Here is a 20,744-nt window from a genome sequence, read left to right on the forward strand (position 1 = left end):
TGTTCCACCCGGACTGAATTCTCTGACGGATCCAATCAAACCCAAGAGCGGAAGCAGTCCTCTCCTGCTGTGTTCAGGTTGTTTTTGTGTGTGATCGCGCTGCTTTCGTTCACGTGCTGGCTGGAAGTCCTCGGGGAGTGATGGATCGCAGCAGGTCTCGGGACAGAATTAGCAGAGAGCAGAAAGAGAGCCGTAAGAAGAAGCGGAGACGGTCTTCATCCACGTCCTCGTCCTCCTCTTCCTCCTCCAGCAGCAGCAGGAGCAGGAGCAGCGCCCGGAGAGACAAGTCCAAAGGTGGGCAATACTCAGAGGCACCGCGCTGGTTTAGTCCCGCTCCTGCTGACCCTGGCACAGACCTGATTCAGTCCTGTGGTCTCCTCAAAGGACCCGCATCATACTGCACTATGTCTCATCTATGTTTGAATGTTTCCTCATTCAGACCTGGACTTGTGTTTTGTTTCATTCACACGTTTAACACACAAACCCTGCACATTTCGGCTGAGTTCTTCTCTCAAACTGAAAGAGTGACGTCACTGAGTGGTGATTAAGGTGGTCCAAATTTTATTTTATTTTTAAAGATTTTCTGTATTAGAGCCCTGCATTTGGTTCCAATCCTACATTTGGTTTCAGATCTGGCAAAAATATTTGAGTCAAAATTTTATGCAAATCAATTTATATTTAGAGGAGTGTGTGTGTGTGTGTGTGTGTGTATATATATGTGTATATATATATATATATATATATATATATATATATATATATATATATATACACACATACACACATATATATATACATACACATATATATTATATGGATCATTCCATGCCATTTCAACAAATGGCCCACACACTTCTTTCTCAAAGAATTTTGAAAAAATGACCAAATAGTCCTTTACTATCATGTACCAACCTTGTGAAGTTTTAGTAATTTTTGAAGTTTTGAATTTTTGTAATTTTTGATTTTTTTATCCATTTTCGGGCCCAAAATGCACGTCATTTTTTTCTCGGCTGTTTTCACAGGTCGATATCTTCGTAAGTATCACACACAGAGGGCTGAAATTTTGTAAGGTTGTATTCCTCTACTCTGTGTTCAAATAACATCTATCGAAAGTTTGGTATCTCAACTCATTGTCATTTTATATCAACTTAAAAATGAAAAAAAAAAAAAAAACATGTTAATTTTCATGGCCTACCATTTTTAGCCCCTTTTTAAACCTACTTGTAGGTGTCGGAGACCCTTACATTTTTTTGAAAATCAAAATACTACTAGTACTAGTACTATGACTGTTAAAAAACAATCACCAAATGTTGAAAATTTGAAATAGGTTACGTGTGAGGGTCCTGTTAAAAACAAGAAAAAGCAACATGGTCCGATTTTCACATGTCATTTATGGCATCTGGGTAGTGATAAAAACATTTTGAATATTTTTTTTCCTGAAAGACCAGAAAAAGACCTTTCATATGGTACCAAACATATGTATTTTATGAAGCTCCTTCAATTTTCAATTTTCAATTTTTTTATTTCACTTTTTCAACATTTGGTGATTTTTTTAACAGTCCTAGTACATATCTTGATTCTCAAAAAAATTGAAGGGTCTCCGACACCGACAAGTAGGTTTAAAAAGGGGCTAAAAATGGTAGGCCACAGAAATGAAAGATTTTTTTTCTCTCATTTTTAAGTGACAATAAAATGGCAATGAGTTGAGATACTAAACTGTTGATAGATGTTATTTGAACACAGAGTAGAGGAGTACAACCTTACAAAATTTCAGCCCTCTGTGTGTGATACTTACAGAGATATCGACCTGTGAAAAAATGACGTGCATTTTGGGCCCATAAATTGACACATCCTCCCCTCACTAAATGAGCTGTAGCTTATAAAGTATTGATCAAAAATGACTAAAACTTCACAGGGTTGGTACATGACAGTAAGGGACCAGCTGGTAATTTGTTCAAAATTTTTTAAAAACATGATTTGTGAGATTTTCTGTAAATTTGATGAAATGGCGTGGAATGACCCATTAGTCAGTTTCAAGGAAATTTCATGCAGCTTGAGCAACCTCAAAAACAGGGATGTCCAAAAATTTTTCATCAAGGGCCACAAATCTAATCACAGATGAAGCAGAGGCCGATCGAGGGCCGGAGACTGGTGCTGAATAAGGCTGTGCCAAAATATTGAAATATTGATGTATCGTATCGTTTAACGTGTTGATACAGTATCGATATCGTGGGCTGCTGTATCGATAGATCACCGAGTATTTTTTGGTATATTTTACTCAGTTATTTTGTTACAGAGCTACAGTTTTGTTGCTTGTTTTTGAGGAATGAGTAAAATGTTTGTGTTTCAGATTAACTTTTCACAAGAAGTGGTTTAACAAAAACTTTTAGTATCACAGCCATGATTTAGACTTAATTTTTTATTGAATCATGTTGAACCAATTTGTAATATATCGGATCGAATCGAAAATGCACTGTATTGTATCATGGCCTGTGTATCAAGGTGTGTATCGTATCGGCAGCGTCTTCATGACGTCTTCAACGTCTTCCAGTCCCAGTGCTCAATACAGTGAATAACTGAAGTATGTGCATGTTAAACATGTTAGAATGATTCGTCAGTCTTTATTCAGGCTAAGATTCTTAAATCCACACACTGAATATTAAATATTTGCTTTATCAAGGTAGATTTTCAAAAAACTTGCAGTAAAAAGTAAATTTTTAATTGATACAAGGTCATTTGGGCCAATTCACCTGAAAGCCTGAGGGCCAAGAAAAAAATGTCTGAGGGCCACATTTGGCCCATGGGCCATAGTTTGAACATGCCTGCTCTAAAACATCTCCTTTTTCTTCCAAATTTCTTCCTAAATCATCTTTTGATTCTAAAACCTGCAGGATTCTAATGGAGGTCATCTGAAACTTGATTTTTCCCGTGCTTTGATGGACGGGCCTAGTGGTGCTACAGGAAGTGTTCCACTGTGCTTTTAAACTCTGTATACATCTTCAGAATTATTTTGATCATTTCTGATCTGGAGTTTCATAAGTTTGAATTTACAGCTGTTGCCTCATTGAAGATGCTTCACTCCTCAGTGCACCAGCAGATATTAGACTTTCTCAATTGTGTAAAATATTCCAAACTAAAAGCAACAGCTTATGGTTATTCTAGAGCAGACCTGGGCATTGTGCAGCTCCGGGGCCACATACGGCCCTTTACTCTGACCAGCCTGTTTAAAATAATTAAAAATTACAAAATAAACTATTTTATAATTTTATCTCATGCATGGACTAAAGCTTTATTTCTTTTATTTTAGAGGTGTTTTTAATGACTTTTTTTTGTTGGGCAGTCTCACTTTTTCATTGTTTAGTCAGAACATAAACTCTTCCCAGTCTGAGCAGCTCATCTAAACAATGAGATTTACTGCTTTTTATGAAGAAATACAATTCATATTATGCAGAATTAAGTTGCCCCATGGAAAAAGTATTGTCCACCCCTGTCCCAGTGTGTTTTACAGTAAAGCAGTTCAGTTGAAACTAAAATAACTGTTAACCCTGAAACTACAAATAAATGACATCCCAACGTGAAATGGAGTTGGATGTGGAGCCGATCACGCAGGTTGTTGTGCACTCTCCTCAGACAGTGTGGTGTAGATGTTTCTCCTCAGACAGTGTGGTGTAGATGTTTCTCCTCAGACAGTGTGGTGTAGATGTTTCTCCTCAGACAGTGTGGTGTAGATGTTTCTCCTCAGACAGTGTGGTGTAGATGTTTCTCCTCAGACAGTGTGGTGTAGATGTTTCTCCTCAGACAGTGTGGTGTAGATGTTTCTCCTCAGACAGTGTGGTGTAGATGTTTCTCCTCAGACAGTGTGGTGTAGATGTTTCTCCTCAGACAGTGTGGTGTAGATGTTCCTCGTTATTTTCACTACCTGCTGGAGCTTAGTACAGCAGGAGAACCACACTAAAGGTCCATATGTCAGGACTCTACTGGCACAGTTGTAGAAGTTCACCATCATCGGTCTGGAGATACTGGTGTTCCTGGAGGAGTTGAGGCGTTGTTGGACCATCCGCACAGCTGTGGCAGTGTGAATGCCCCAGGACAGGCCCTCAGTCACGGTCACCCTCCGGAATGTCAAGTTGGTCACTCTTTTGTTTTGTTTCATTTTTAAGTCCACTGTAATCCCCTTGGTCGTCTTGATGTTGAGAACACCATGACGCTGGATGTTACACCTCATTTTTGTCTCGTTGTCGTTGGAGATGACAAATAATGCTGGACTCAAACATGTCTGAATGAAACAAAACACAACTCCAAGTCTGTTTTTGAGGAGGTAACAACATCATAACAAAACTAAAAGCTCACATGAGTCACTATTGTGTAATAAAGGACCTTTAAGCCTGGTGTGATCTTTCATTACACAGTAGAATCTGACTTTCAACATTAAATTATATAACTTTCTTTTCTATTCCCATGTGTCTTATATGTGTGTAATGGCCAGTGGTCCAGTAGGTTCATGTTGGTCCATGTGTGTTCTAGTTTATGTGCTCTGACACTTGTTCTGTACAGCTTAAAATCAATTCTAAAAACATTCAGGAAAGGTTCTGCTCCGTCCTTTTTAGTATCGATTCCTGCTCAAATGAGTATCTGGCTTCGATACAAGTTTGATTATTGATACTTCTGATAACAAAACGCGGCGATAAGACAAACTTCCTTGGACTGGCTCATGAGTTCTTATAAAGAGTTCTGGACTACCTTCAAAGAGCTCGCAGTTTGTGCTAATGCCCAACGGGAGGCGATACGTCAACAAAAGAGCTGATATGCTCCTGCTTTTATTCATTTTGTTATCAGAGTTGTAGTTGGAAGTCGTCCAGCTCATGTGTCTCCTGACGCTCTCACACCTGAAAACACGTGCATGTGGTTGTAGGATTTTTCAGTTACATTTATTTGAGTAACTCTTTTTTTATAGACAGTAGCTCAGTTGGTGTCAGTCCGTATGAAATCAGCCACCCTCCCCTGTGAGCTTTCTCAGATTTGGCTGAATTTTTTTTCAAAAAATGTGGAAAATCACCAAATGAAACCGTCTCAAATTTTAGCTCAATCCCTTGAGTCGTTCCTGAGTTATGGCCCGTTGAACTTTTTCTGACACCTTAATTTATAAGTATGTTTGAGAGACCAGAACTTCGTCAAAAATAGAGCTAGGAAGCTCTATGGTGCTCTTCAAGTTTGGAAGTAAGTTCATGGTTTGTAATGTATTTAGAGCTTGTAAAGAAATACTTTACATTCTTTATGTGTTGTGAAGCTCACTCAAACGTCTGGAGTGAGGTCAATATTTGACTGCTGTCAGTTGTCTGAAGACTGGTCCTTGCAGCCGAACATTTTACTGTGCCACCAAAACCATCACAAACAATGTACCACAAATAAGCTCTAATTGTCTTCCCTTGTAACAAGCAACTAGTGTTTAAGTCTATTAAAGGTAATTTAGTCTTTCTAGCAGGTGGAAGGTGAAGCTCCACCAAAAATGACCCATGAGATTCATTTTCAAAAATTCCATTTGAAATGAATGAAGTTAATCGTAGATGTTTTTATTACTTTAAACTAATCAGTTTCTTTGGTGAAAATTTGATCAACATTTAACTGTACCACATGGGGAACCGAGGGTCCAAAAAAGGGGCCAAAAAGATCACATTTGATCTGTGACCATATTTGAGACTCTACACCATCCACATGAAAGCTCAGAAAAGTGTGAGATTGTTGTCAGAAATGGTCATTCTCTCAAATATTCAGGTTCAACAGTTTGTTTGTAAATCTGCTTGGAGTAAATAGATCTTGGACCTCAAAAATTGACCAAAAAAATTGAGCGGCAACCAAACGTGAGATTTTGGGGGCCCACAGTGCCCCCCTTAATGAAGACACACAATATTTGACAACAGAATCTATGACCAAGAATCTACAATAATACAAATGTTCAGCTTCCTAGCTCTATTTTTGATGAAGTTCTGGTCTCTCAAACATGCTTTAAAATTAAGGCTTCTGAAAAAGTGAACATGGCCCCAAAATTTCACCAGGCCATAACTCAGGAACGACTCAAGGGATTGAGCTAAAATTTGAGATTATTTTATTTTTATGATTTTAGAATTTTTTTAGAATTTTTTTCAGCCAAATCTGAGATGACTCATAGGGGAGATTTCTTGAAAATGGCTGATTTCATACGAACTGACCCTAGAGTGTTTGTCCTCTGATCCAAAGGTTGGTGGTTTGAATCCCGCTCACATGTTAGCAATGCCATTCCAGATCTCACAGATGACTGCTGTTGTTGTGTCCTTGGGCCAGATACTTAATCTGCCTCGTCCCCAGTGTCCGTGCACACTGGTGTATGTGTGAATGGGTTCCTTAATGTAAAAAAATAAATAAAAAATCTGACTCCCTGCTGACACAGTTGAGTCTTGTCACACTCCCAAACACAATGAAAGAAACGTTTCACACTTTGGAGAGTTTAGGAGGCACCTGTCGTCTAATAGTCTCTGTTCACACTTTCGTCACAAACCAGGAAGACGTTTGGAAACATGTGATGACAACTTCCTCTGGGCTCTGTTCACAGTAATAAGTCTTACAAAATCTAGTAAAAATGAGAAAATGTTTTCTTCATCTCCATGTCATTGTAGTGTTCTGTTATGTTTGGCAAATCAACAGTTCCGACTATACCTCAGTTTTCATCATTTCTACACTGACACACAACTCAGTGCACTGGGTACAGGAAGAGCTGAGGCCAAATTCCACATGATTCCAAACAGCACATACGTCTGCAGTCTTCATTTTACCTCTGATCACATTTACTTCAGTGGTTTTGATCACAGTCATCGGCGAGCCCAGTGTTGAGAAATACACCGGAAATTTCATCACGTTTCCAAATATCTTCCTGATTTGTGACATAAGTGTAAATAAATACAGTAGAGCATATTGTTATTAATGATTCAATGATACAGTGATACACTTTTCTCAGAATTAAATATGAATCTCAATATGTCTCCAGAGAATAAATTGTCCCCTTCTTTGCTGAGGGCAGGACTATAACATGATTATGATGTTTCTGAGTAAAAAGCTTCCAGCTGAAACATTCTGTTTACTCAGAAATGTCGTAATCATGAATAGTTTTGGATACGTGTTGAGATACATGATCAATTCTGAGAAAACTGTAAACAGTTTTACAGCTCTGCCTTCAGCAAAAAGGTGAACAATGTGTTGATGAATCTCTATGGCTCCTCCAAGTGTGACGTCACAACACACACACACACAAAAGCACACACACACACACACACACACACAGGTACACACACACACACACAAAAGCACACACACATACACACACACGCATACACACACATACACACACACACACACACACACACACACACACACACACACACAGGTACACACACACACACACACACAGGTACACACACACACACACACACACACACACACACACACACAGGTACACACACACACACACACACACACACACACACAAAGCACACACACACCAGTGCATGCACACAGACACACACACAGGTATGCATACATACACACAGGTGCACACACACACACACAGGTGCACACACACAGGTGCACACACACACACACACAGGTGCACACACACACACACACACAGGTGCACACACACACACACACTCACAGGTGCACACACAGGTGCACACACACACACACACACAGGTGCACACACACACACACTGCACATGCACAGTTGCATTTTTTTTTCCTTTATTTTTACTTTGTATGTTTTACACGTACGTTTACAGACATTAATATGAAGTCCATATGAAGTACGATGTCTGGAATTATGTAGCAAAGAGAAAACAGTGAACTAACTACTGAATATTTTTTATAATCAAATCCTCAAAGTCGCCCTTTGCTTTGTCCAAAAATAGTTAGTAGAGTTATTTCACTGTTTTTCTTAAATAATTCCACATATCTTGCTTCTTATATTCTCTCTTCAAGTGTTTTGGTTAGTGTCTGAACTCATTTTGGAGACACAGACTTTTGCACCAAACATTTCTTCTCCTGGTTTCGTTCCTGAGCTGGTACTTTGTGCTACACGTGTTAGAATCGGCTCTCGGCACTCGACTCATACCAAAGTCTTTCTCTCCTCAGACAAAAAAGAACGAAGAAAGAAACGAAGGAGAAGTTCTTCCTCCTCCTCCTCCTCATCCTCCTCTTCCTCCTCCAGCTCCTCCTCTTCATCCAGCCCAGACAAGAGGAAGAAGAAAAAACGCAAGCACGGCAAACAGAAGAAAAAAAAGGACAAGAAAAAGAACAAGAACAAAGCCAAAAAGGAGAAGAAAAAAAAGAAGAAGGAAAAGAAGAAGAAGAGTGGCCCCTCCCTTCTGGTCAGTGGCCCCTCCCCTCCTGCCTGTGGCCCCTCCCCCCCTGCCTGTGGCCCCTCCCCCATGGTCACTGGCCCCTCCCCTCTGGTCAGTGGGCCCCAGGCTGGAGCCTCGTCTCTGGAGGTGTGGCAGAGCGAAGACACTGCTGAGGATTTTGGACCAGGTGAGAATTTTCAGGTTTTTAACAATAAAAAAAAAAAAATAATAATAATAATAAATTTTTTCATTTTGAAATTGAAATGGGATTAAACTGTTAAACTGGCAGGACCTGGAGGAAAAAAGGGGAGAGTGAGGGGGGAGGAGGGGGCAAAAAACTCTCAAACCTTTTATGTGTCTCTATTTATCTGACTCAATCTGCACTCACACGACTACACCTGCAGGGGGAGTTTATCCAAAAACTACTGTACTATTGATACTACTATACTATTTATGCAGAAACAATGTGTTTATATAAAGACAAATTTGATTTGAATTTGATACTAAGAGTAGACAATAGAATGAGATTTTCAACATTAAATGGTGGTAGTTTATCCCTCAGTGGTGCAGTGGGTTCATGTTGGTCCGTGTGTGTATATTGTCTATGTGCTCTTCTACTTGTTCTGTACAGCTCAACATCGTTCAGGAAAGTGAAGAATCCCTCAGTCGTCCAGGTAGAATCCATGTCGAGGAGAAAATTCAGTTTGTCGACCACCGGACAAAAGTTAGTTTGGTTGAAGTTTTGGTTTCGCAGCTCATCCACGCTGCTTCTTCAGTTCTGACGTCTTCAAACAAACTAACTTTTGTCCAGTTGACAAACTGAATTTTCTCCTTGCCGTCATTCAGGAAAGGTTCTGCTCTGTCCTGTCAGTGGGATTTTTTTAGTATCAATACCTGCTCAAATGAGGATCTAGTTTCAATACTTGTTTTAGTATCGATTAGTATCAGATTTTTGATACATTTGACAGCCCCAATATGTCTTTTTACATATAAATACAATTCAATACCAAACTCACTCACTTCTCCATTCTGCTGTTGTTCTGTACAAATCCTTCTAATCTAAATAAACTCATGAGGCCTACAGCCCTACTGGAGTCAGAGCTGTTCAGACTCTGACCTGCTTTTGGCTCATGACATGTTTGAAATAGTTGCATCTTCTGTGGTTCACTTTTGGCTGTGTGGTCTGGCAGAGTGACCCTGGGCCTGGCGCTGGGCCGGGGGTCCCTGTGTGTGCGAGCTTCAGCCACATACTGAAGTCTTCCAAACCTGTTTGTGGGACTTTGTATTGAGGAACTGCTGTTCAGTCAACAGCTTCATTCATTATGAGCATCCCAACAGGCCAGTCCCACCCAGCCATGTTCACTGTGAAGTACTAGCTCCATGTACTAGCTCAGTACACAGTACTCTGTGTGAAGTACTAGCTCCATGTACTAGCTCAGTACACAGTACTCTGTGTGAAGTACTAGCTCCATGTACTAGGTCAGTACACAGTACTCTGTGTGAAGTACTAGCTCCATGTACTAGCTCAGTACACAGTACTCTGTGTGAAGTACTAGCTCCATGTACTAGCTCAGTACACAGTACTCTGTGTGAGGTACTGGCTCCATGTACTAGGTCAGTACACAGTACTCTGTGTGAGGTACTGACTCCATGTACTAGGTCAGTACACAGTACTCTGTTTGAGGTATTGGCTCCATGTACTAGCTCAGTACACAGTACTCTGTGTGAAGTACTAGCTCCATGTACTAGCTCAGTACACAGTACTCTGTGTGAGGTACTGGCTCCATGTACTAGGTCAGTACACAGTACTCTGTGTGAAGTACTAGCTCCATGTACTAGGTCAGTACACAGTACTCTGTGTGAGGTACTAGGCTCCATGTACTAGGTCAGTACACAGTACTCTGTGTGAGGTACTAGCTCCATGTACTAGGTCAGTACACAGTACTCTGTGTGAGGTACTAGCTCCATGTACTAGGTCAGTACACAGTACTCTGTGTGAGGTACTAGGCTCCATGTACTAGGTCAGTACACAGTACTCTGTGTGAGGTACTAGCTCCATGTACTAGGTCAGTACACAGTACTCTGTGTGAGGTACTAGCTCCATGTACTAGGTCAGTACTTGTGCTCCTGGGCTGGAGCCGAAACGTCTTGATTTCAAACCCAGAGTCCAGATGAGCACTGATGAAAGCTTTTCTCGTAAGTGAGTGTAAGTAAAAGTGTTTATGAAGTAAAGAGGAAGTGTTGAGACAGAACATCTGATTTATAATTTGAAGTTGAAATTTGGTGGAAAAAACATTAAAGCCACAGTATGTAACTTTCTAAGCCAAAAACAGACTCAAATAAAGGCATGTTTTTTTGCATTTTATTTTGCATTTAGTTTTTCTGAAAAACAAAAAACATTTAAAAAAAGTGTTTCGTCACTGTGAGTGGGCTTGCATCTCCACAAACCTGACTCTTAAACCTTAAAACTGTATTGTTACATCCCTTGTATCTTAGTGTCTTTCTTCGTGGACAATGTCCTGAAGTTGGGTTTAACGTTTGGTTTCCATAGAATCATGCAGCTGACGCACCAACTCCAGAAGGTTACGTACTGTTCCTTTTAAATAAGTCACAAAATCTGGTCTTTTCAAAGGAAGAAAGAAAGAAAACACAAATGTTCAAATCATTTCATAGTGTCACATCAAACTTTTGTCACGTGTCGACTCACAGTGGGAAGACGAAGCACGACCTTTAGTCAAGTAACAGTACTGTTACTTCAATAAGAAAAAATATCACTGAAGTAGGAGTAAAATTATGCCACTAATAAAGTAAAGTGGAAAAGTTACATTTTTGCTCAAACAAATGTAACTGAGTCATTGTACACTACCCACGTCTGACTCCTACAGCCACATCCACGTGTTTTCAGACGTGAGTGCGTCAGGGACATGAGCTGGATGACTTGCATTTACAAGGTTTGATAACTGAATGAATAAAAGAATTAACATATCAGTATTTTTGTTGACAAATCACCTCCTGGAGGCACAATCTGCGAGTGGTTTGGAGGTTGTCCAGAGCTGTTTCATAAGAACTCTTCAACCTGCCAAAGCAAGTTTGTCTTACTGCAGTGTGATGTCAAAAGTATCAGAGGTAAACAAGGGCAGGACGTGTCCCAATCTAAAACTGCTCCCTGGACAAGGGCAAGGCTGGACTTTCTCAGAACAGGATCAGTTCCCAGAGCTGCAGGTTGTTTCCATCAATGTAAAATGACTTCTGGAGCCCAAACGTCTCCAGAAAACCAGAGTCTAGATGAGCACCTTGTGTTCACTGAACCACACAGACTCTGGACCCCGAAGGAACCCACCTGGACCTGATCACACAGGTGTAAGACCACAGGGAACAGAACAGAACCTTCTGCCATTTCATGTGGAAAATCACATTCTACAGTCTAAAGAAAGAGTTTTTTAATTATTATTATTGTGTCATTAGGCCTCCTCTCGTCCTCTTCACTCTCCTCGTCCTCTCATGGTGTAGTCATATTTATCTTTTCATATTAAAGTGTTCATATAAAGCTTTGTGTGTATTTTTTAGGCAGCAGATCGACCAGAACAAAATAATCGTCCTCTGCTGGAGATTCAAGGCCGATACACTAAAAAGTCCAGAATCGGCCAAGCGATATATCGATGGATCTCTAATCTAATCTGTCTCGTGTGTGTTCTCTCAGTGATGACGGACGAGCAGAAGGCGCGGCTCTCCACCAAGAGGCCTATGACCAAAGAGGAGTACGAGGCCCGGCAGAGCGTGATCCGCCGCGTGCTCGACCCAGACACCGGACGCACCAGGTGTCTTTGAACGCACCGCCACTCACTCACGTTTCAATGTGATATTCAACAGAGCAACATTCACAACATTACAACATCTCTGGTCTTATTCTGCATAAAAACTGCTCACCCTGTAGTTTAGATCTGTACAAACATGTTCTGAAATGACCCTGTGTGTCAGATGCCCTTGTCTCATTTGGTCTTTTAATCATTTATGTTTTTAGGTTCTTTTTTCAGACCAAGGGTTTGTTTTCATAAGTTTGTTCTGCTCCCTGCGCTCTTCCTCAGAATCTTCCTCAGAGTCTCCCTCAGAGTCTCCCTCAGAGTCTCCCTCAGAGTCTCCCTCAGAGTCTTTCCTCAGAGTCTTTCCTCAGAGTCTTCCTCAGAGTCTTTCTCAGAGTCTTCCTCAGAGTCTTCCTCCTCAGAGTCTTCCTCAGAGTCTCCCTTCTCAGAGTCTTCCTCAGAGTCTCCCTCAGAGTCTCCCTCAGAGTCTCTCTTCCTCAGAGTCTCCCTCAGAGTCTCCCTCAGAGTCTCCTCAGAGTCTCCTCAGAGTCTCCCTCAGAGTCTTCCTCAGAGTCTTCCTCAAAGTCTCGTGATGTTGCTGTGACGTGTCGCTCAGCTGATTTAAACAGGTTTTGGTGCTGTCTTCTACCGTTGGAGGCAGGAAACATGCCCACAGGACGATAAACCGGGACGAGGGGCTTTTTTACTCTGGGATGCTGGGATGCTCTGATGTCCTGAGGAAGTGGGACTGCATGTGGTGCTAGTGTCCTGCCTCCACCGGGTGGAAGACAACACCAGAATCAGCTGAGCAACACGACACAGCAACATCACAAGACTCTGAGGAAGACTCTGAGGAAGACTCTGAGGAAGACTCTGAGGAAGACTCTGAGGAAGACTCTGAGGAAGACTCTGAAGAGGAAGACTCTGAGGAAGACGAAGAGGGAGACTCTGAGGAAGCGCGCAGGGAGCAGAACAAACTGTCAGGATGAAAACAAACTCTTGGTCTGAAAAAGAACCTAATAACATGGGGTCTTATTCTGCATAAAAACACTTAACCCTGTAGTTTAGATCTGTACAAACATGTTCTGAAATATGATTCTTGTATTAGTTTAAAGTTCAGATTTCAGTCTTCAATTCTTCTATAAAATGTGAACTCAGAGTCCTGTTACAGATCTCATAACAATCACAATGCTTGTTGCAATAAATCATTATTTTTTAGATCCTGGTTTGATCAACTGATCAATGCACAAGGACAAATGTTTTCATATGATGAATTTAAAGCCATCTATCAGTTTCCAAGTAAACAATCAGAATATATCAAAGTGTGTAAAGCTAAACTTAAAGGCACTTTGCATTTGTTACAGGGATCTCAACTCAATTATCAGCTCCAGAACATGAATAGCAATCTATATTTGGGAGAGGTCAATATTAAAATTAAAACATGTTCGAATAAATACATCAGAAATATTATTCAACTTCCAAACAGACCCCCAGCAACTTCATATTGGAATTGATTGCACGCGGAGATTGACTGGAGCAGGGCGTGGCTGGTTGGTGAGAGGCTCTGCATTTATAACAAAATTAAAGAAGTCAATGTCAAATGTCAAATGTATTCATCACTTAACTGGCTCTCTTACATCCAGAAGACAGTTACACCTTCTGCAACTTGTGTTTAAATGTTATTACTCAAAGTTCCCACCCTATTCAAAAGAGTTTTTGATTCCATTTAGATCAGCATATCATTTACGTCACACTGAACAATTATTTTTTAATGTTCCTATAACAAAAAAGAAATTGGCCGAAGAGCATTTAACTAACTTTCCCTCCTCAATAAGATCAATTACATCAACCCACCATTTTAAGGCATCAGTCTTCAGACACTTACAAACACCTTGCTCCTGTTTTTGATAAAAATACATTTTTGTTCTGTGTACTTTCTGTTGCACATAGAGTTGTTTTTTTTCACCACTCATTTACAAATATAGGTGTGGTGATGATAAAATCAGAGAGATGTATGTATATCTTAGGATCCTGGACTGTACAGTATGAATGCTGTCTGTGTGTTGTGTGAATGTTGTCTTTGTTTGTCTTTTGTTCTGTTTTGATTTGTTTTTCTTTCTCTTCTGTAAATGCTACTTTTGTTAATGTATTAGGACCCCCTTGCAAACAAGATGTTACATCTCAAGGGGCTTCCCTTATTAATAAATAAATAACATTTCAAAATTCTCCATAATATTTACCCAGCCAAAAAAACTTTAGAAAAGTTCAAATTAAAGATTAATTACAACTGTGACTTCTGTCGCAGTGAAATAGAAACAGTCACTCACCTGTTTTACCAATGTATATGGGTCCAGATGTTTCTACATACAGTAGAAACATCTGGACCCATATACAACAACTCATCCAAACCAAAACCAGACACGAGCTCAGCCTCCAGGAAAGTGACGTCCTGTTCTTTTTCACCAGCCCCTCCATCCCAAAGATCTCAGATTCTTCATTCAGACTCATTCAGATGCTGGCAAAATATCATATACACAAAACCAAATGGGCTCAAAATAAACCAAATGTTCATCAGTATAATATCAAAATCCAACTATATTTTCAAACAATAAAACAGGTCCAACACAAAAAAGCTGTTAAAACATATAATATCTGTAAGAAGTATAGTATAGGTTTATTTAATTTATAACATTATTTTGTTTGTTTTTTTTGTTTAGTTTTGGTTTCCTTCTTTCTGCTCTCCTGTATGATAAATTGCAAAAAAAAAAAAAAACAAAATGTATGTATGTTCGTATGTGTGTGTGTATGTATGTGTGTATGTGTGTGTGTATGTTCGTATGTGTGTGTGTGTGTTTATGTATGTATGTTCGTATGTATGTTCATATGTATGTTCGTATGTATGTATGTATGTTCATATTTTCGGATGTATGTTCGTATGTATGTATGTTCATCTTTATGTATGTTCGTATTTATGTATGTATGTATGTTCGTATGTTTGTATGTTCATCTTTATGTATGGTCGTATGTATGTATGTATGTATGTTCGTATGTTTGTATGTATGTTCGTATGTATGTATGTATCGTATGTTGTATGTTTATGTATGTTTTTATGTATCGTATGTATGTTTGTATGTTGTATGTTCGTATGTTTGTATGTATGTATGTATGTTTATGTTGTTCGTATGTTCGTATGTTCGTATGTTTGTATGTTTATGTTCGTATGTTCGTATGTTCGTATGTTCGTATGTTGTTTGTATGTTGTATGTTTATGTTTTGTTGTATATGTTCGTATGTTTGTATGTTCGTATGTTCGTATGTTTGTATGTTCGTATGTTCGTATGTTTGTATGTATGTATGTTCGTTTATGTATGTTTGTATGTTTGTATGTTCGTATGTTCGTTTGTATGTTTGTATGTTCGTATGTTCGTTATGTATGTTCGTATGTTTGTATGTTGTATGTTTGTATGTTCGTATGTTCGTATTGTATGTTTGTATGTTTGTATGTTGTATGTTCGTATGTTCGTATGTTTGTATGTTTGTATGTTTGTATGTTTGTATGTTCGTATGTTGTATGTATGTTCGTATGTTTGTATGTTCGTATGTTCGTATGTTCGTATGTTTGTATGTTTGTATGTTTGTATGTTCGTATGTTTGTATGTTCGTATGTTTGTATGTTTGTATCGTATGTTTGTATGTTGTTCGTATGTTCGTATGTTTGTATGTTTGTATGTTTGTATGTTTGTATGTTCGTATGTTTGTATGTTGTATGTTCGTATGTTGTATGTTGTATGTTCGTATGTTTGTATGTTCGTATGTTCGTATGTTTGTATGTTTGTATGTTCGTATGTTTGTATGTTTGTATGTTTGTATGTATGTTTGTATGTTTGTATCGTATGTTATGTATGTTCGTATGTTTGTATGTTTTGTATGTTTGTATGTTTGTATGTTCGTATGTTCGTATGTTCGTTTGTATGTTTGTATGTTCGTATGTTGTTCGTTGTATGTTTGTTTGTATGTTCGTATGTTCGTTATGTTTGTATGTTCGTATGTTCGTTCCAGCCCTCAGTCCTGCCATAACTGTGAACTGGACTTTGCCTTGATGCAACAGCAATCCCATCTGCACTTTATACTGTATATACTTCTGATGTTTTGTCTTGTTGCTATGTTTTCTGCAATTCAAAAAAAGAAAAAAAAAATCACAATGCTTGTCAAAATGGCAGTTGGAATTTTTTACTAAATCACTCTGTTTTCTTCAGGTTGCTTCAGTTTTGAGTTTAGTTTTTCGTTTTCAGTGGCTGTGACTCGCTGACGTGCTGCTTTGTGCTCGTCTTCTGTTTTCAGGCTGGTGAGAGGAGAGGGCGAGATCATTGAGGAAATAGTGAGTCGGGAAAGACACAAAGAAATCAACAAGGTTTGAGAAGCTTTTGCTGCATAAACCCTCAGTTCAGAGCACAGACGGTGTGCTTACAGTCACGTGTGTGTGTGTGTGTGTGTGTCACAGCAGGCCACCAGCGGGGACGGGGCCACCTTCCAGAGGAGACTGGGCAGGTACAAGATATTTAAATAATGATATATAATGTTTATATTATAGAGCTCATATTAGAATGTTTTCTCTGTTATATTGTTTCTCAGCAAAACTTACCCAGAGTTGTGTTTTTTTTTATTCAAACAAGTTTAACACACAAACTTTGCACATTTAGGTTGAGTTCTTCTGTCAGACTTAAAAAACACAGTTCCACCTTGTGATGTCATGTGGTAATACAGGAAATGCTCCACTGTGTTTTTAAACTCCACACAATTTCACTTGAATCATTTGGATCATTTCAGCCCTGGAGTCAACAAACTCTTCTGAACAAAATGTAAAAGGAGCAGTTCACTTGAAAACTACCACTTCATGACATCACAAGGTGGAGCAGAGCATTTTGAGCTTTGGAGATGTAGACGGACTAATAAAGCAGAGTTACTCAAATGTGTGAACGAAACAAAACACAACTCCAGGTGTGTTTTGAGGAGGGAACAACAGGTGAACAAAGCTCAAATCTCACAAGAGTCAGTTTTGTGTAATGTTGGATCTTTTAAAGTGCATGTGACGGGTTTTCACGTTGTTCTAATTCTGACTTGGTTCGGTGGACAGCACCTGTGGTCAGTGTTGATCATAGTTTTACATCTGTGCCAGTTTGTGGAAAAAAGTTGAAGAAAACTACAAAAATACAAGAAGTAGTGCTGAATTCTAAAACCTCTGCCCATGTCATCAACTCAGAAAACTCTAATAACCAAAATCCAAAATGCTGAGACTCTTTACGCAAGACATTTTCTGACAGTTTAAACCTTCATTTTAACAAAATAATTGTGTAATTTTCTTTTTCTTAGTCTAATCATAACTATGGTGTCATTTATGGTTAGGTAAGAGAATGACTTCTGTGTCACATCTGCTGACCGTGTGCACGAAGTAAAATATAAACCACTAAATTTTATGTGGGGAAGCTGGACAAAGTGGTCAAAGTAGGAGGCAGATGACACAAAGAAAAGTGTCTTTATGCAGACAAAATTTATTTTAAAAACAGACTTCTGGGGTTAACCCACAAAAGAACAAATAGACAAAAAATAAGTAACTCAAAGCAAAACACCTGCACAGAAGTCTCCCTAATTGGTGACACCTGCTTTGCTTTATACTCCGCCCACAGGAAGTACCTCCCCCCAGGTGAGTATCCAGGTAACTCCCCAAAGCAAGTCCCCTTTCAAAATAAATAATGTTAAACATAAACTAACGTGAATTTAAAATGAGATAAAGGTCCCACTTTGTCACATTTTAAAAAGTAAAAAAAAGAATAATTTTTAGTAAAACCTTAAATATATTGATGTTAATGATGAAATGAGTTGGACTTGTCATATGCACTTTAATTCACTTTTACAGTTGTGTTTTATTGGTTTTTGTGTGTTTGTTTATTGTGCTGAAAAACTTGTGTCCTCTTCACTGTGAGTGGGGCTTGCATCTCCATAAACCTGACTCTTCTGTGTCCTGGAGGAGGCCTGCTCCTGCTGGTGCACAGCATCATCACTTTGTATGTGTTGTGTTTGTCCCTGCAGAGAAATCTGTCCTCTGCATTTGAATCATCCTGCAGCCAGTGCCAGCGGGCGACCGTCCGGCGGGTCCCTGGGCGCCGCTGCCAAACACTGAACCACTCAACTGTCACAACTGTCTGGACTGTGTGGATGGACCTGCTCTACGGCTCTGCTGAGTGGAGCACAAAGTCGAGATCTGTCCACCTCTGTCAGTGTCCACGTTATGTCAATGATTTTTTACATCTAAAGAAACTGTCTAGCCTGAGCTTTTACAGTTTTCAAAATGAGAGAGAGAGAAAGAGAGGCCTTTTTGGTTTAAACCAGCTGGATTTCAGCATTGAAACTGGCAACACAATGAATGAATCAGCATTAGAATTATAATTGATTTGAACATATGTCTGTTATGTGGAGGCACAGTTCATGCTTGTAGAATTTAAAATCTTAAAATACCGTATTTTCCAGGCTATTAGGCGCTCTGGATTATAAGGCGCACTGTCATTAAATGGTCTATTTTTGAATCTTTTTCACAAATAAACCACACCGGACTTTAAATGAAACACAACAGTGTGATGGGTGACTTTGTTCAGTTGTGGCGTGTAGGGAGGGTGCTGTCTGGGACCAACGGATTGTCGGCGTGTTCGCAGTGACTCAGTTGTTCAGTTGTGTCTAGAAGTGGCACATTGCACTCGCTTTTTCGGTTCGTTCCTCCGTTCCGTTCCTCGTCAGGCGTGGAGTGTGACTGTGGGTGTGTTTCTCTGTGTGGTCGCTGTCTGCTCCGTGTGTGTTTGTGTGTTCTGTGGGTGGTGTGTGTTTGTAGTTTACTGAAGTGGTGCTGGGACACCTGAGTGGATTCGTGTATAGGGGCTCTGGATTGTTGGGCGAGGTCGTTTTTTGACAGGGTTGGAAGCTTAAGAGCGTGTCTAATAGCCCGGAAAATACTGTACTGTTCCTTTAATCTTGAAAAGTGTCCATTAAATGAAGAGATGAGATCACTCACAGGGGAAAGTATATTTTACAGCATTTCAGTGATGTTTATTGTTTACTGAAGTTGTGTTTCTAAAGGTGATTATGTACTTTTTGGACGGTCTGCCACCTGCTTGTTTCCATTGAGTTATTTTTGCGATGCTGTACGGCAGAACTGGACAGAGGCAATGCCACCAGGCCAGGTTCTGTGGAGAGGAGAGTCTGCTCATTGTACAAATGCACTTTTTTCCCCACCATATTATGTTCCCTCATTTAAAACATGCCTGAAGTGATCCATGTTTGTCAGCAGGATGCACGCTGCTTGTGGTGATGTGGCTCTGAAGAGGGAGTGACTCAGCATGAAGAGCAGTGTTGGGAAGGTTACTTTTAAAATGTATTCCCCTACAGATTACAGATTACATACCCCAAAATGTAGTTTGTAACATAATCCATTAATTTACTTAAAGTGAGTAATGTAATCTGAATACTTTGGATTATTTGATTTGCTGTAGAGAAGCAAAGACGAGGAAATCTTCACATAAGATGTTTTGTCTGATAAAAGAAAATGAATAGACAGAGTCTTTACTTAACTGTATTAAAAATATTATTGATAGAAGAACAGAAGACACGTCCACACAGCATGATTTAGTCCTGTTAAATCCTGTTTTAGACCTGTTTTAGACCTGGTTTAGTCCTGGTTTAGACCTGGTTTTAGACCTGGATTAGACCTGGTTTAGTCCTGGTTTAGACCTGGTTTAGACCTGGTTTAGACCTGGTTTAGACCTGGTTTAGACCTGGTTTAGTCCTGGTTTAGTCCTGGTTTAGACCTGGTTTAGTCCTGGTTTAGTCCTGGTTTAGACCTGGTTTAGTCCTGGTTTAGACCTGGTTTAGTCCTGGTTTAGTCCTGGTTTAGACCTGGTTTAGTCCTGGTTTAGACCTGGTTTAGTCCTGGTTTAGTCCTGGTTTAGACCTGGTTTAGTCCTGGTTTAGTCCTGTTTAGTCCTGGTTTAGGTTTAGTCTGGTTTAGTCCTGGTTTAGTCCTGGTTTAGACCTGGTTTAGACCTGGTTTAGACCTGGTTTAGTCCTGGTTTAGTCCTGGTTTAGTCCTGGCTTAGTGTCTTGCAATAAGTGGAATAACAGAGAAAAAAATAAATAAATAAATACCGCGGTGTAATCCAATTACCACTCACTGAAACAGTAACTGTAACTGAATACAGTTACTCATAATTTGTACTCCGGTACATGTAATCTTTTACTCCCCAACACTGGTGAAGAGCAAGTCAAAGTGCCAAAACCAAAATTAAAATATGTTAATATGTTGTTTTCGAGGGAAATATCATTTTGAAAACAATAAAAAGTAACTAAATATGTTCTGCGTTGGCACAGAAGTGTAATAACCCAAAGTGTAGAAATGTACCAAGCAATTCTCCATGGAGACGAGCAAGTTGCAGAAAAGTTACATGGTACAACTTTAATGCTGGACTGATAGTATCTTCTAATATGATGTACTTGTGTTTGACTTAATATATGGATTCATTTTGACCAAGAACAT

At 39.5% G+C, this 20,744-nt stretch overlaps 1 protein-coding gene across 1 annotated transcript; it reads left to right on the forward strand.

The window, feature by feature from the left end:
* The first annotated feature begins 19 nt into the window (after positions 1-19).
* On the forward strand, positions 20-19,309 carry arl6ip4 (ADP-ribosylation factor-like 6 interacting protein 4). Its single transcript, XM_055162173.1, has 6 exons — positions 20-294; positions 8,158-8,553; positions 12,067-12,184; positions 16,508-16,577; positions 16,668-16,714; positions 18,254-19,309. Exons 1-6 carry the CDS (start codon positions 141-143, stop codon positions 18,342-18,344), a joined length of 876 nt encoding a protein of 291 aa, XP_055018148.1. The 5' UTR covers positions 20-140; the 3' UTR covers positions 18,345-19,309.
* Positions 19,310-20,744: the final 1,435 nt, after the last annotated feature.

The sequence above is a fragment of the Boleophthalmus pectinirostris genome, unplaced genomic scaffold (assembly GCF_026225935.1).
Source record: "Boleophthalmus pectinirostris isolate CB_2022bp ecotype Guang Dong unplaced genomic scaffold, ASM2622593v1 HiC_scaffold_4, whole genome shotgun sequence".
In the NCBI taxonomy this organism is placed as follows: Eukaryota; Metazoa; Chordata; class Actinopteri; order Gobiiformes; family Gobiidae; genus Boleophthalmus; species Boleophthalmus pectinirostris.

Coding starts and splice junctions, on each gene's coding strand:
- arl6ip4 (XM_055162173.1), top strand. CDS start 141: ATGGATCGCAGCAGGTCTCGGGACAGAATTAGCAGAGAGCAGAAAGAG. Junction 8,554..12,066: donor TGCTGAGGATTTTGGACCAG/GTGAGAATTTTC, acceptor GTGTTCTCTCAG/TGATGACGGACGAGCAGAAG. Junction 16,578..16,667: donor GACACAAAGAAATCAACAAG/GTTTGAGAAGCT, acceptor TGTGTGTCACAG/CAGGCCACCAGCGGGGACGG.